Source organism: Podarcis pityusensis (assembly GCF_964106645.2).
Source record: "Podarcis pityusensis genome assembly, chromosome: 1".
NCBI classification, from domain to species: Eukaryota; Metazoa; Chordata; class Lepidosauria; order Squamata; family Lacertidae; genus Podarcis; species Podarcis pityusensis.
Genome location: NC_138028.1, coordinates 135,945,541 through 135,960,812, shown reverse-complemented (window position 1 = coordinate 135,960,812; position 15,272 = coordinate 135,945,541). Strand labels below are relative to the sequence as shown.

General features: G+C 44.7%; 2 protein-coding genes across 3 annotated transcripts in view; one reads left to right on the top strand and one right to left on the bottom strand.

The window, feature by feature from the left end:
* MREG (melanoregulin) overlaps positions 1–6,522 on the bottom strand; it is a 35,604-nt gene extending 29,082 nt beyond the window's left edge. Inside the window, exon 1 of the mRNA XM_081019500.1 lies at positions 6,297–6,522. Coding sequence (XP_080875626.1) covers positions 6,297–6,403 — 107 coding nt within the window. The 5' untranslated portion in view covers positions 6,404–6,522. The remainder of the gene's footprint in view (positions 1–6,296) is intronic.
* Positions 6,523–10,453: 3,931 nt separating this feature from the next.
* UBE2F (ubiquitin conjugating enzyme E2 F (putative)) overlaps positions 10,454–15,272 on the top strand; it is a 37,375-nt gene continuing 32,556 nt past the window's right edge. For both annotated transcript variants that reach the window (XM_081019559.1, XM_081019558.1), the window contains exons 1-2: positions 10,454–10,615; positions 12,009–12,142. In XM_081019559.1, the coding sequence (XP_080875685.1) occupies positions 12,025–12,142 (118 nt within the window). In that variant the 5' untranslated portion in view covers positions 10,454–10,615; positions 12,009–12,024. The remainder of the gene's footprint in view (positions 10,616–12,008; positions 12,143–15,272) is intronic.

The window sequence follows — 15,272 nt, the reverse complement described above, 5'->3', positions numbered from 1 at the left end:
GCTTTTTAAAATAAATTCTGCAATTAGAAGCATGAGTAATTTCCATTAGTATCCACTTGGAGAATATAAAATAACAGAGCACTGTATTTTCCGAGTAAGGTATTGACATGCCTTTAGAAATAATGGGTTTGGATTAGTACATACCACTTACAGAACCTCAATTAAACGCTAAACAATTCATTTAGGTGCACTGCCACGACAAATTCACCACCAAAAACACCAGAATATAGTTGGATAAAGGCCATGAAACAGTTATTCTTTAATGGGCCACTTCAATTAGGCAGGAACATTTTCTCTAGTTCACATTTCTTTAAAAAGCCAATTATACTAATCCCATCTCACCAGGACTCACTTAAGAGGCCTAAAGTGGGAATGAAAGAAGCCTGTCTACCCACTAGTAAAGCACAAGGATGAATAAGGTACAGAAATATTTTGCCCCACACAGGTTCTAAATAGGACAGTTATGTGATCAAGGAAATCCTAGTTTAATTAATCATGAGCCTTAGTACAGATTTCTAGGATTTAACCGAATCTGCATAACGGTTCATATGAATAAAGCAAAGGCTTGACAAAAAAAAATCAGATTTCTATTGCAGCAGGTACACTATACACTCACATAGGAAAGAATATTATTGTTATGAGTAGTAATATTAAAAGTTCATATCAATTAAATGCTGCAGCCTAACTCTTAGGAAGAGGTGGGAAAGACGTTATTCCATTTACTTACCCTATAAACATTTACTTACCCTATAAACATCTTCAAGTACCATTTTAAAATGTTTGTGTGATGACCCTGCAAACAAATGTGCTTGCTTGGAGACTGTTTTGTATCAACATTCAGTAATGTGTGCCCAGTTTGCAAACCCCACTAGTTATAGTAGTAAATTACAATTCCCCTACATAATTTCCTTTGTGAGGTCATTATTAGTTAGCTCACACTGGTAGTTTTAAAGCCCTACTAAGGAAAGATATTCTATTACAAATCTATTACATCAACTAGGAAGACTTCCCTAAAACAAACTGCAACATGTGCAAATTAAGAGATTTTGCACAGCATACTCTAAAATTTATAGAGCAGATGTTCCTGTATGAATACTGCAGCTTCTTTTGTCTGCCACAGTGCTAATGGGCTGGAGAAGGGAAGAGCTCAGAGCTATACTCACAACACATCACACTCAAAACAGGTGTTGTGTCAAACCATGAGCATCAGCAGCACAGGGCACTGCAGGCAGGTAAATCCTTTAGATTCTTCTGCAAGGCATCAGTTACCATGCAAAACAAGACGAACAGAGGAATTGCAAGACCATTAAATCTTATGATCATTTTCAAACAAATTCCCTGCACATGAAGTACTTCTGTAGGCACGGGGGGGGGGGGGAATAAATCCCAGGTGTAAGAAAGAAAGCAGGAACAAGTGAAAGAACTTTCTCCCGACAGCCAGAACATGGGAAGCCCTCTGCAAATTTTTAATTTGGAATGTATAATTGGCTTTATTGTTTGTATTATGATGTTGCAAGATTTGATTTGCTACCAATTGGAATGTTATTAATTGAAAATTAATAAAAATTATTTTAAAAAATAAAAATAAATCCCAGGTGTAATAACTGCACATATCTAACAGGCATCACAGATGGTTTGTATGGTTTTTCTTACTCGGCTCGTAGCCAACAGTTTGCCACCTGCTACATATATGTCAATGATGACTGGTCAATCTTATGCAAACAAAAAGAGAGTGGAATATAAATGTTACTGTGCTGTACACATATGGCAACACTTCAAAACAAGCAGGTGTGTCCAATTGACCTGCGATCGGCAAGTCCTTTAGGACTCGGAACGGGGAGTGGGCACTTATACGAACTCCGCCAATGTGCAAAGGGGCCAGGAATGGAAACACACACACACACACACACACACACACACACACACAAAATGGCCACTGCTTGCACTGCACATACATATGCTCACTTACTAAAAGGACACCATTAATCATATCCTATGAAGGATTTATCCAAATGAGTTGGCATTTGAGGCCTATTGTTTAAGAAGTGGCAAGCTATGAACATTAGAAATCAGTGACAGAATTACAGTAGTACCTTGGGTTACATACGCTTCAGGTTACATATGCTTCAGGTTACAGACTCTGCTAACCCAGAAATAGTACCTCGGGTTAAGCACTTTGCTTCAGGACGAGAACAGAAATCGGGCTCAGGCGGCACGGCAGCAGCAGGAGGCCCCATTAGCTAAAGTGGTGCTTCAGGTTAAGAACAGTTTCAGGTTAAGAACGGACCTCCGGAACGAATTAAGTACTTAACCTGAGGTACCACTGTACATGAATGAACAAATAGCACTTGGGTGTGGGGCATGAGATCGTAGAAAGATGTATTACTCATACTTGTGAAAGCCGCACAATTTCATAATATGAAAAAATAACCCACAACACAGTGTCAAGTTACTTTCCATTTTGTCAGTGCCTTCTTCCAAAAACACTATTAAAGTACCAATAACTCCTGCCTGAAAAAAGCAGCAACATACCCACCCACCCTGGCAAACCAACCAGGAATATTGTTGGCCAAAAGCACAAATATCCTTTGAGCCTCACAAAGGGCCTTCATTTACAACCCCATACTGTGAAAAGACAGAGCTGCTGTCTATGGGCACAAATAGGAGCATGCCCAGCATAAGCTCATGTTTCATCCTGTACAGCAAGCAGGAGAGTGGGTAGTCAAGTTCTGCCTCTTGGCTGTAAACTTCCTTGGTTAGAGAAGAATTGTGCAAGTACATTGTTCAGTCCAGTGATAATTGCCAAACGGCACCTTAAACCCCGGTTATGGGCACAACAGAATATCTAGGCGCCTTTTTTTACATGAGATTTTATTATTATTACTTTCACTTTACAACACATTAAAACATCAAATAAAATAATCCAGAATAAAAGAAATTCAAGTTTCAAGGAAAACAGTTCAGATCCTTCTCTAAGTAAACTCTAGGGAGCCAGTGTGGCGTAGTGGTTAGAGTGTCAGACTAGGCCCTGGGAGATCAGGGTTCAAATCCCTGCTCAGTCAGGAATCTCACTGAATGACCTTGGGCCAGTCATAGCCTCTTAGCCTACCTTGCCAGGTTGTTGTAGAGATTAACTATGGAAGGGGGTGAACCATGTACTCCTTGAACAAAAAGGTGGGATATAAATGTCGTATATAAGCTCTTCTGCATACCGGCTTAAGAAAGCTGGAGAGGCCAGCCAGGGACGTCAGTCACCAAGCTAGCACCCAGAAATCTCCACATGGTCGCAACTGGACCTGTGCCAGTCACAAAACATGCCTAGCTAGTTTCAAACACTCCTGCTCACAAGCTGCTACAAGTCCCAGGTTGGGAAACACATGATGTAGTTACCGTATTTTTCGCTCTATAACACGCACCCGACCATAACACGCACATAGTTTTTAGAGGAGGAAAATCCGTAGGCATGCCACCCGTAGGCATTCCCTCCATAACACGCACAGACATTTCCCCTTACTTTTTAGGAGGAAAAAAGTGAGTGTTATGGTGCAAAAAATACGGTACTTTGCTGGAAGTAACAAAGCTGTGTCTCGTTAGTGGACAGAAGGGAGAATGTTTGGAAAGCCTATGCACTCTTGAGTTCCACTTGTGGGGGAAAGGTAGGCTATAAGTATTATAAATACCATACCAAAGCTTGGATTAAAATTACTATGAATGACAATCCTAGCAACAAACATCTCAGACACTCTATTCAGATAACACTCTATTCAGCATGTCATGCATGCTACAATTAAGGAACCTTAACTACGGTTTGATGCCCTGTCCACAAGCTGTGACCGTCACACTGTCTCCTCAGGCTGCCAGGCCATGAACAAGGGAGTGGGGCCTAGAAAGTTTTGAGTTCTGATAGAAAGAGAAAGCAGATCAAATGCTCTAAAGTTACTGTAGTTTGCTCGAGTCCTGCCTTGGGTTCTGAAATAGAGTCAGCACTGTTCATGGTTTGACATGTTGCCCAAATGGAGCCATGGGCAATTACTACTTTAGGTCTCAACACTGTTTTATACTGAGCAATTGTCATTTTATTGAAAGTATTTATAGTGTACCCTTCACCCACAGGCCACAAGACAGAAATGTGCACACTTCAAAAACAAAGCAATCAAGTTAAAACATAAAACAAAATACAAGATTCCAGTTACGAACTGGAGGAGACAAGAACCTCACTATTAAAAAATGTTTGCTACAAATAATTCTCACAAAATCTACAATTCTAGCCTTACTTACTTGGAAGTCTAAATAAAATCAAGAATCAGGCTAATAGCATGATAAACATTATCTAGAGTTAGAAAGGTTGTACACTGCCATTCTAAGCTTTCTTGAGAGAGAAAAATCACACCCTGAACAGATATGCACAAGATGATTCTAGTTCTGCTCATTTTTCATTGTGGTATGCTTTCTTGACAACATCAGCTTTGTTCACACAAGCAGTGCCTCAAGTTATGTTCTGTAGTAATCACACACAGAGTCCTCAGCACCAACACTGTGTACTCCTGTGTATGTCTGAAGCCCCAATGAATCAAGACCCTAAATTCCTGGTCAGTGCATTTAGGAATTCAGCCCAAGTGAGGAAGCTACCGGTATATCCCAAATCTGGAAACCTACTTCTAATACAGCAGTTGAGGGCAGAGTTACAAAAAATGCCCACAAATTTGAATTTGAGATTAGAAAGGTCTCCCTATCTTAATTTGAGCTTCATAGGGTGCCTTTGTGTATACCAAAATCAGTACTTTTATCATAAAAGTACAAAATTCTTATTTACTGGAGCTTGGCTGCTGAACTATTCCATACACAGCTACCCACACGCAAATTAAGACCCCAGAGTGTGTACCAATAACCTCCATCCATTGAGGATGGCTACAAACAGGTTGCTCATCACAGCTGTTTGTAATGGGCACGGCTGTGGCGATCAAGTTGTCTGTAGCGTCCAGCCAAATTAGCCAGGCAAATTGCACCATGTACTCACAACTAATCTGATAAATGGAATAGCAAGAACAAAATACAATTTGGCTCACTGTATAAAAACATGCTAACCCTCATCCCACTCCAAACTAGCCAATATTATTATTGTTTGGAAGCATCTACCCCTGTGTATCCCCTATTGCCCAAACACAGGTTTACCACCTCAGTGAAACTAGGCCCAGGAGCAGAGTGGCTTGGTGGCAGTAGTGTGCCAGTCATTCCACAAACCAGAGCAAACTAGGGCAGATTCCAAAGGGAGCTCCATTTTCCAGCCCTTAATTCCACGTTCATGCATCATTTTAAAAATCATTTCAACTTCACTTCTCGTGCAAAGGTGTTTCTAAGGCTAGATGAATAGGCATTACAAGCAAGGAGAGTCTCTCCAGGAGACACCCAACAGATCATCAACATGCATCATGGGTGTAGCCAAGGGGGGGGGGCAGCTGCTCCACCAATTAATAAAAATACATAGCTAACTGAGGTTCTGCCCCCCCAACAAAAGGCCTGCCCCCCAACAAAAATCCTGGCTACACCCATGTGCATCATAAGCAGTTAGCAGAACACCCCAGGAAGATGGCAAAGATGCAAACAGAAGACTCAGGCAAGCACTGCCCATCCAGCTCAACAATTCAAATGTTATTGAATTCTTCTGGTTGTTGAAATTTGAACATGACTTCATGTGCCAATCGGTGCTAATATTGCTTGGGGAGCTGAAAACAAAATGACAGGGGCATGCTCGGATGAGGAGCAAAGAAAAGTAGCCATGGGATGACAGAAGCCAAAGTGTGCCCTTTAAAGATGCACTAAAATGCACACCAGTTTTTTACTTAATGGATATGGCACACTAAAAGGAAATCCGGAAGTAAAAAGTACAGGCTGGCGTTTTGAAAACGCCATGTGGATGGTACAAAAACTTGTACGACGACTCCATAATAGACCATCTGGAAACATACATGGCAACTCCACAGAAGCTCCCCGTTCCGAGGCAGTAGACATTCCGGGGAGGACGGCTGCCTTCCCGCCGCGTTTGCAGGCTTCTCGGCGGGACCTGAAAGAGGATGCTGACCAGGTGGAGCCACCTCCGCGGCGCAGCAATTCGGAGAGAGGCGCGCCGGGTCCCGCAGGGAAGCCAAGAGCCTCATCGCCGGACAGGCAGGGGCCACTCGGCCAATGCGCCCCCGGCAGCCTCGGGCTGGCGTGAAGCAGCAAATGCTTGGAGGATGGCGGCTCGGCGGCGGCGGCGGCGCAACCCGTTGCCCCCTTCCTCCTCTCTGCCCGCTTACCTGACCAGGGGCTCCTTCTCTGGAAGCGCCGCGTCGCCCGGGCATCGTCCTCGAAGGCAGCCGCAGCAGCAGCAGCACCAAGCCTCCAGCCAGTCGCTCAGCCCCATGGAAGAGCGGCCGAGGCGCCCCCCCAGCGCCCGCCAGAGCCTCGCTCAGCTCCTCCGCGCCCCAGCGCGCAGCACCGCCCGCTGCATGCTCGCCGAAATCCCCTTCGCGTGAGCACCCGGCTCCTGCTGGCCGCGGCCGAGCGCGCTCTCGCGGCTGCCACCTCCCGGGGGAAACCGGAGAGGCTGACGGACGCGAGCGTCTCCATGCTCGCGCGCATCTCTCTCGGGCGCTGCGCACGATCCGGGCTTGAATTTGCGCCGCGCAAGATCGAGCTGGAAGGAAACAGGAGCCCAGAGTCAGCGCCTGGACCCCCGGAATCTCACACGGCTTGGCGACTGGGGGGGGGGGGGGCGTGAACACAACAGCAATGCACAGCTGGCACAGAATCGGACCTTTCCATTCCTGCCATAATGGCTGCTGTCTGACGTTTGCTAACTTTAGTGGCTTCTCAGGACTAACAGAAGAAATTTAGCAATGCTTATTAACCATGGAATGGAACCTCCTTGTTCAGAGGAAATATACTTCTGAAGGCCAGTTACTCGGAGGCCCTGTCCAGCTTCACAAAAACAGCTAACAGCTGACCACAATCTGAACCAGAATGCTGTATTAAATGGGCTTTTGCTCTTACCCAGAAGGGCTCTTATTAGATTCTTACATAACCTTTCTTTGGTTACATCCTATTTTGTCAGAAGTATGAGGTGGTGTTCATCGTTGACAGATGCAGACACACAGATTTATTTATTTTTTAAGAAACACTCCCATCCATCCTATGGGCTCAGAGTAGCTTACAGCTGCTTTTCTAAAAGTTAATAGTCCTGCCACAATGTTTTTACTTTTAAAAAATTACATTTTTATTCATTTTTATCGTAAGAAAAAAAAGTATACAAAAATATAACAACTGAAACATAGTAGGAAAGATGCAGCCTGCACATAATAGGATGCCATTTACATTATAAGTTTATTTGATCAGAATTTATTTATTTATTGCATTTAAATCCTGTCTCTTTCTCCAAGGAGCTCAAGATGGCACACATGGTTTCCCACCTTCCTACTCATTTAGTCCCCACAACAACCCTACAAGGTAGGTTAGACTAAGAGGCAGTGATTGGTCCAAGGTCATCCAATGAGCTTTGTGGCTGAGTGGAGATTTGAACCCTGGTCTCCCAGGTTCAGTACTCTATAATCACTACACCACACAGGCTTTCACTGACAGAATGACAATCAGTGAGAGGAATGATAGCAGTTGTGATTCAACAAATTGTTTTTCTATTTAAACTTGTTTAATATAGTTTTTAGTCATTGTGAAATCACTTGGAAATGCTTCAAAGGAAGCATGAAATGAACATCTGGATGGCATCAGGTTGGGGGGGTTCATTCCAGAAACAGCTACTGATAACAGAATAAATTAGCATGTGAAACTCTTGCACCATGAAGATAAATGTAATCATATTATTATGAGGATTTTGTGGGGGACGGGTAGTCTGTATGCCATGACCCTGCTAATGCCTGGGGCCCCTTCTAATTCTTGGAATAGTTAGGCTAGCTTCCTGGTGGGGTAGTAGTTTAGGTAATGGGGTATTTTGTCCACGGAGTTTTATATGCCTGTTGCCTTTGTCCATGGAGTTTTCTTGGCAGGGATACTGGAGTGGCTTGCCGGTTCCTGCTCCAGGTGGATCACGTTTAGTGGCATGGAGCCACTATGACCTGTCCATCTTGGGTGGCCCTGCACGGCATAGCTCATTGCTTCTCTGAGTTATTCAAGTCCCTTCACCACGGCAAGGCAGTGATCCATGAAGGAGAGTCACGAAGAGTTGGACACGACTAAACAACTAAACAACAACAATAGGCTATTAAGAGAACAAAGAAAGTAACTGGGTGGAAGAGTACTGGGGGTGGGGGTGGGGGGATAATAATAAAAATAGTAATAATAATACTAATAATACTTTTAGTTACCGTATTTTTCGCTCTATAGGACGCACTTTTTCCCCTTCAAAAATGAAGGGGAAATGTGTGTGCGTCCTATGGAGTGAAGATGCCATAGCCCCGCAACCCTCTCCCGGCTGCAGAGGTGACGCGCGGCTATAGAGGCTCCTGCCATGGCAGGAGCCTCTACAGCCCCGCGCCACCTCTGCAGCCGGGACAGCGCGCGCGGGGCTAAAGAAGCCATAGCCCTGCGACCCTCTCCCGGCTGGAGAGGTGACGCGCGGCTATGGCAGGAGCCTCTCCGCTGCGCCTTTCTGCTGCTCCCTGACCTGCTCTTTGGGGCTGGTGGTGGGCTTCCCCCCGCCAGCCTCAAAGAGCAGGTCGAAAGGAACCTGAAGCCTGGAGAGCGAGAGGGGTCGGTGCACACCGACCCCTCTCGCTCTCCAGGCTTCCAAGGTAGCCGCCTGAACGCACCTTAAACGGCACCTTGTTTTAGAGCGGGAAAACAAGAGGGGGAAAGTTCTCCCCCTCTCTGTGCAGCGCCTCCTGCTGCTTCACTGAAGGGGCGCTGGGCAGAGAGGGGGAAAAATTTTGTTTCTTGTTCTCCCCCCCCTAAAACAAAGTGCGTCCTATTGTCCGGTGCGTCCTATGGTGCGAAAAATACGGTATTTATAGGCCACCTATCTGATTGGGTTGCCCCAGCAACTCTGCAGCTACCAACAAAAAATAGTAAAAACACAATACAGCACCAGCCTCTAAAAGCTTCCCTGAACAGGGCTGCCTTCAGCTGTCTTTTAAAAATCACATAGCTGTTTTATCTGTTTGACATATGTTGGGAAGGCATTCCACAGGGAGCGTGCAACTACTGAAAAGACCCTCTGCCTGGTTCCGTTTAACCCAGGCGTAGGCAAACTAAGGCCCGGCGGCTGGATCCGGCCCAATCGCCTTCTAAATCCAGCCCGCGGATGGTCCAGGAATCAGCGTGTTTTTGCATGAGTAGAATGTGTGCTTTTATTTAAAATGCAACTCTGGGTTATTTGTGGGGCACAGGAATTTGTTCATTTGCCCCCCCCCCCCATATAGTCTGGCCCCCCACAAGATCTGAGGGAGAGTGGACCGGCCCCCTGCTGGAAAAGTTTGCTGACCCCTGGACCTAGACCGTCTAGCAGGGCTGGGAGTTGGCGTCTGAGGCGAACCACAAAATGGCACCTCCCTCCTCAGCAGGGAATAAGGGGTGAGTGGAGATCTGCATCCGGAACAAGGCTATGGGGGAATAAAGATCTACATCAGGATCTGCTGCCCTGCAGATCCTGCCACCTGAGGCAGTCACCTCACATTACCTCATGGGTGGGCCAGCCATGAAGGCAAGCTACAAGCAAAGATAAAGTAGTCACTGCCTCAATATCATACAATATTTTTGGGTATTGGGGTCTGTAAAATGCAGTGCTCACTACCATGGAGGAGGGAGAGGTGGCTGCCTCCCCTGTTTCCCAGCTGTTGTTGGACTGCAACTCCCACCATCCCGGCTGCCAAGGGATGGGGGAAGCTGTAGTTCAGCCGCTGGGGACCTAACTTTGAAAAACACTGCAAGAGTCTCTCCGAAGCGCCCCCGTTTTCCAGGGACACCCCTGATTTGATCCCCAGGTCCCCCTTTCCTTCAGGATGTCCCTGTTTTCATTGGAGAAATGGTGGATAGTCTGGAGATATCTGACCCCAGAGGCATCTAAAGACAATCCTGGACAGTATAGGGAAGTTTTTTTAAAAAATGTGTAATGTTTTATTCTGTTTATGTATGTTGGAAGCTGTTTTTATATATGTTGCCCCGGACTGTGCGGGGCAACCCAGTCAGATGTGTGGGGTATAAATAGCAACACGTCCCTATTTCCACGGGAGAAATCTTGGCGGGTCTGCGGCAACCTCTCAGCGCCCCCCCCCCCGCCCCCCGCCGCCTGAGAGCCCGAGGAGGCAGCCGAGGGTTAAAGGAGCCCGCCCGCTCCTTTGCAGTGCGCACGCGCCAACTCGGCTTTTCGTCCCGGCGGGTCTTCTGTGTGTCCCTCGCCCCGCTCCCTGCGGCTCAATAAAGTTCTTGTTGCGCAGCTGTCAAGCGTTCACCCCGGGAGCTCCGCCCCCGTTCCTTCCACTTCCGGCTCAGCGAGGGGGGAGGGGTGAAGGGGGCGGGGTTGCCGCCGCCGCCGCCGCCGCTGCAGCTGCCGGAGGAGCGGGAGCCTCGCCGGGGATGGTGCTTCTGGCGGCGCTGGCTTCTCCGGGCGGCTCGACGGCCTTTCCAGGTGAGCAGCGCCGAGGCGCCGGCCTCCCTCCGGAGAGCCCCCTTCAGCGCCCGGCCCGACCCCGGCCGCCCTTGGCTCCCCCCGCCACACACAGGGCCGAGGGAGGCAGTGCGAAGGGAGCGCAGGCGCGCGCCGTTAACCTGCGGGATTCACTGCCGCAGGATCTGAGGGCGGTCGCGGGGATTGGTGGGGTGCCTCTCCTCTCCCCTTCCCACGCCCAGTGGTTTGATCTCTGCGCAGGGCAGCTCCGTGGAGGCGTCTCCGTAGACTAGGTGTTGGGGTGAGAACGATGGTGCTGGTGGGATGGCGCCCCTCCTGCCCTGGCTGGTGGCATCGTGAGGGACAGCTGGCTGGCCACCACGGGGAAGTTTCTGCTGGCTTAGCTGGTCTGATCCTCCGGGGACTCTCTTCTGTGCCTGCGCACCCCAAAGAAGCTCCAGGAGCAGAGCATGAAAGCAATGGGCACTGTGGTGGAGAGTCTAAGGTCTAGCTTTAGATTTGCCAAACCTTCTTATTTTGTTTTTTAAAAAGCCATTTAAGTTGCCACCACATCCCATCCCAGTGAATTCTGTAAGTGCATTGTGTAGTTATTGGGGCAGCGGTGTTCTGTCTTGAAACGGCTTTCCTGGACTCATGGGTTGTCTTCCGCCAGGCAAGTGGTAAGCCAAGAGCAAACCTTGGCTACAGCCAGTGGTTTGTCTGGAGCGAAACAAACCATGAGCTCATGTTCAGACAAATCTTGGCTTACCTTTTGGTATCATTGCAACAGGGTGACCAGGGACTGTCAAAGCAAACACTATTTTTATTGTGCATACCTGTGAGTTCATGCTTAACCATGGGTTAACTCGGCATTCTGCCTGAATTGAGATATCCTGACTTTTATTCTTCTGTAATCTTATTAGGTAGTTGTTGGAATGTTCTAACTCTTCTTTTTTGAGATGCTACACCTTTGTACTTCTTAGAGGCCAATAAGAAGGCTGCTTTGACAGCAGTGTCCATAATGATTATGGTAAGGGACCATAGTTCAGTGGTTGAGCACATGCTTTTGCCTGCAGAAGGCCCCAGGTTCAATCTCCACTAGAGTCTTGGGTGTACGGATTGGAAAAGCCTGAAACCCTGGACACCTGGTCCCAGCTAAAGTAGATAGTACTGGGCTGATGGAGCAATAGCCTCACTTACCAGAATGCACATTTCTATGTTTATAAGACTGACTTAATGAAAACAGATAATTTTATGTAAGGAATTATGTATTTCACAGGTATTGAGCCTATTGCTGTGCATAGGTTATACAAGGATAACTATGCTTTCATGTAACTGAACCTTACATTTGGAAGAAAATACAAACAAGGTTTTTTAAAAAGACTAATTTACTTTTATTTCATATATGCTTTAGACGGAAGATAGCAGTAATGCTAACATTGGCAAGCAAGCTAAAACGGGATGATGGTGTCAAGGGGCCCCGTTCATCCAACCCAGGTTCTGATTCAACTCGAAGAGTGTCTGTTAGAGATAAGTTACTTGTTAAAGGTAATGCTGCTTTCTATATGAAATATCACTGTTCTCCTAAAATTTAATGCACTGTCTGATAATTGAACTAAATGTGCAGAGGTTAGCAGAGTATAAAAAACCCTTTTAAAGAGAAAAGTTAAGATGCTTACAAATTCATGAACACGCCAAAAAGCATGGAAACTGTAAGTTAAGGATCCACATTAATTTCCATATCATATAAACAATTAGTGCAAAGCAATCATGTACATGTTTACCTAGGAGTAAGTCCAACTGTATTCCATAGAGTTTACTTCCAGATAACTCTGCATAGGATTGCACAATCTTACATCATTCTGCTCACATACAATTTAGCCTCCATGCACCTTCAGTCTTTTGGCCCCAGTCCTCTTCTTCAGGCTGGGGGACAACTGAACTAACAGCATTGTGGTATTGGTTGGCTAGGTGAACACTGACATTCTTGTTTTCTCTGTATGCTTTGCATTGGTTCAGAAAGAATGACATATATTACTAAGGATAGGTTGCATATTGGGGTGGGCAGATGATGAATGAAAGACCAAAAAGTGTAGAAGAATGGAGAGAGAGACTGTGGTACATGCCTGTATTACTATGTGACAAAACATGTTGATGAAAGAACAGAGAAGGTAAGTCCTGTTTTTATGACTAAACATGCATGGGATTGGGCTTTGGAATTGACTGGCACTATTTAAATTGAGTGAATTAAATTATCTGATGTTCTAATAAAACTTGAATAGTTATTTGGTTTGTTTTATTTTCTATTGAACATGCACAAAATTGCCCTCTGTGGTTCAAAATAGACATTTTATTATACTGTTAGAATTTAAAATGTGTCCCTTATATATGAAATACTGTTCCCCCAGTCTGCAGAGGAAGAACAAAAAATCCTCAGGGGGAAAATACTTTATTTCTGAACTTTGATAAGTCTTCATATCTCTGGAAAGGACTGTACCATGTGCATATCAAATCTGTGCTGAACAGATATTTAACAGTAAAAGTTCCAAGGAAATGGAATTCATCCTCAGATATGAACTGAATGAGTCTCATGAGAAATTGCATCCAGGTCAAACCAGCCAATCTATATTTTTAAGCATAGAGGAAGCTTGAAACCAGCTGCCAGGTATTCTAGGGCATTGAAAAGAAAATGGGCTTTTCTGAAGAATTACACGAGGCTATGACTGCTGTAATAAGTCTAATTTTTTTCTCCATGGCTACTGTTTGACCCCCATTATAGCATATCTTTTTTTTTTTTTTAAAGCAATTTATTAGGTTTTACAATAAAGATAAACATAATAAGCAATATAACATTGATCTTAACATATTTTCACATTTTCTTTGGACTTCCTCACATCTCCCGCTCCCACTTTCATCGTTGTAACATTTTGTCAGCAATTTATCATCTTATTTAAATTCTTATATCCCTTCTATATTTCATAATCTTATAATTCTCAGAAGGAGCTAAATTTCACAGTCTTACTTATTTTCTTAAAAACTTCTAAATTTAGTGGTGCTCAGTTATTTTGATCTAGCATCTTATTTAGCATTCACTCAAATTACAATACTTTTGTAAATAGTTCTTAAATTTCTTCCAGTCCTCCTCAATCCTCTCTTCTCCCAGGTCACGGATTCTGCCGGTCATTTCAGCCAGTTCCATGTAGTCTATCAGTTGTATCTGCCATTCTTCCAGTGTGGGTAGATCTTGAGTTTTCCAATGTTTTGCGAGAAGTATCCTTGCTGCTGTTGTTGCATACATAAAAAATGTCTGGTCCTTCTTTGCCACCCCTTGGCCGACAATACCCAAAAGGAAAGCCTCTGGTTTCTTAGTGAAGGTATATTTAAATACCTTTTTCAGTTCATTATAAATCATTTCCCAGAACGCCTTCACTTTAGGGCAAGTCCACCAGAGGTGGAAGAACGTTCCCTCACACTCTTTGCATTTCCAACACTTATTATCAGACAGGTGGTAAATTTTAGCAAGTTTGACTGGGGTCATATACCATCTATAAATCATTTTCATTACATTTTCTTTCAGAGCGTTACATGCAGTAAATTTCAATCCATTACTCCACAACCTCTCCCAGTCCTCAAACATGATATTGTGCCCAATGTCCTGTGCCCACCTTATCATAGCCGATTTAACCGTTTCGTCTTGTGTATTCCATTTCAACAGCAAGTTATACATCCTTGAAAGTACCTTAATCTTTGGTTCTAGCAATTCTGTTTCTAATTTCGATTTCTCCACCTGGAACCCTAGTTTCTTATCATTTTTAAAAACTTCTTTAATCTGAGCGTAATGTAACCAATCTCGCACTTTGTCTTTCATTTTCTCCAAACTCTGCAATTTCCAATTGTCTCCATCCTTTTCTAGTATTTCCCAATATTTTGGCCATTTAGCCTCCATATTGGGTCTTTTTCGGGCCTTGGCTTCCAAAGGTAAAAGCCACCTTGGTGTTTTATTTTCCAGCAAGTCTTTATATTTTGTCCAGACATTAAACAATGATTTTCTGACAATATGGTTCTTAAAGGCCTTATTTGCTTTAACCTTGTCATACCATAAATATGCATGCCATCCAAAGGCATTGTTAAACCCTTCCAAATCTAACACATCAGTGTCTTCAAGAAGTAGCCAGTCTTTTAGCCAGCAGAACGCTGCGGCTTCATAATACAACTTTAAGTCTGGCAGGGCAAAGCCCCCTCTTTGTTTTGCATCGGTTAAAATCTTAAACTTAATTCTGGGCTTTTTGCCCTGCCAGACAAACTTAGAAATGTCTCTCTGCCACTTCTGGAAGCACTCCGTTTTGTCCAAAACCTGAAGTGTTTGAAATAAAAACAACATCCTTGGCAATACATTCATCTTGATAGCAGCAATTCGGCCTAACAAAGAAAGTTTCAATTTTGACCAACTATCTAAGTCTCTCTTAATTTCTGTCCAGCATTTTTCATAATTGTCCTTAAATAGACTTAGATTTTTTACTGTTATGTTTACCCCTAGGTATTTTACTTTTTTGACCACATTAAGTTCCGTCTCATTCTGAAACCGTTCTGACTCTGTATCAGTCAAATTTTTCCCCAAAACCTTAGTTTTCTGTTTATTTAGTTTAAATCCAGCCACCCGACCAAAGTCATTAATCAG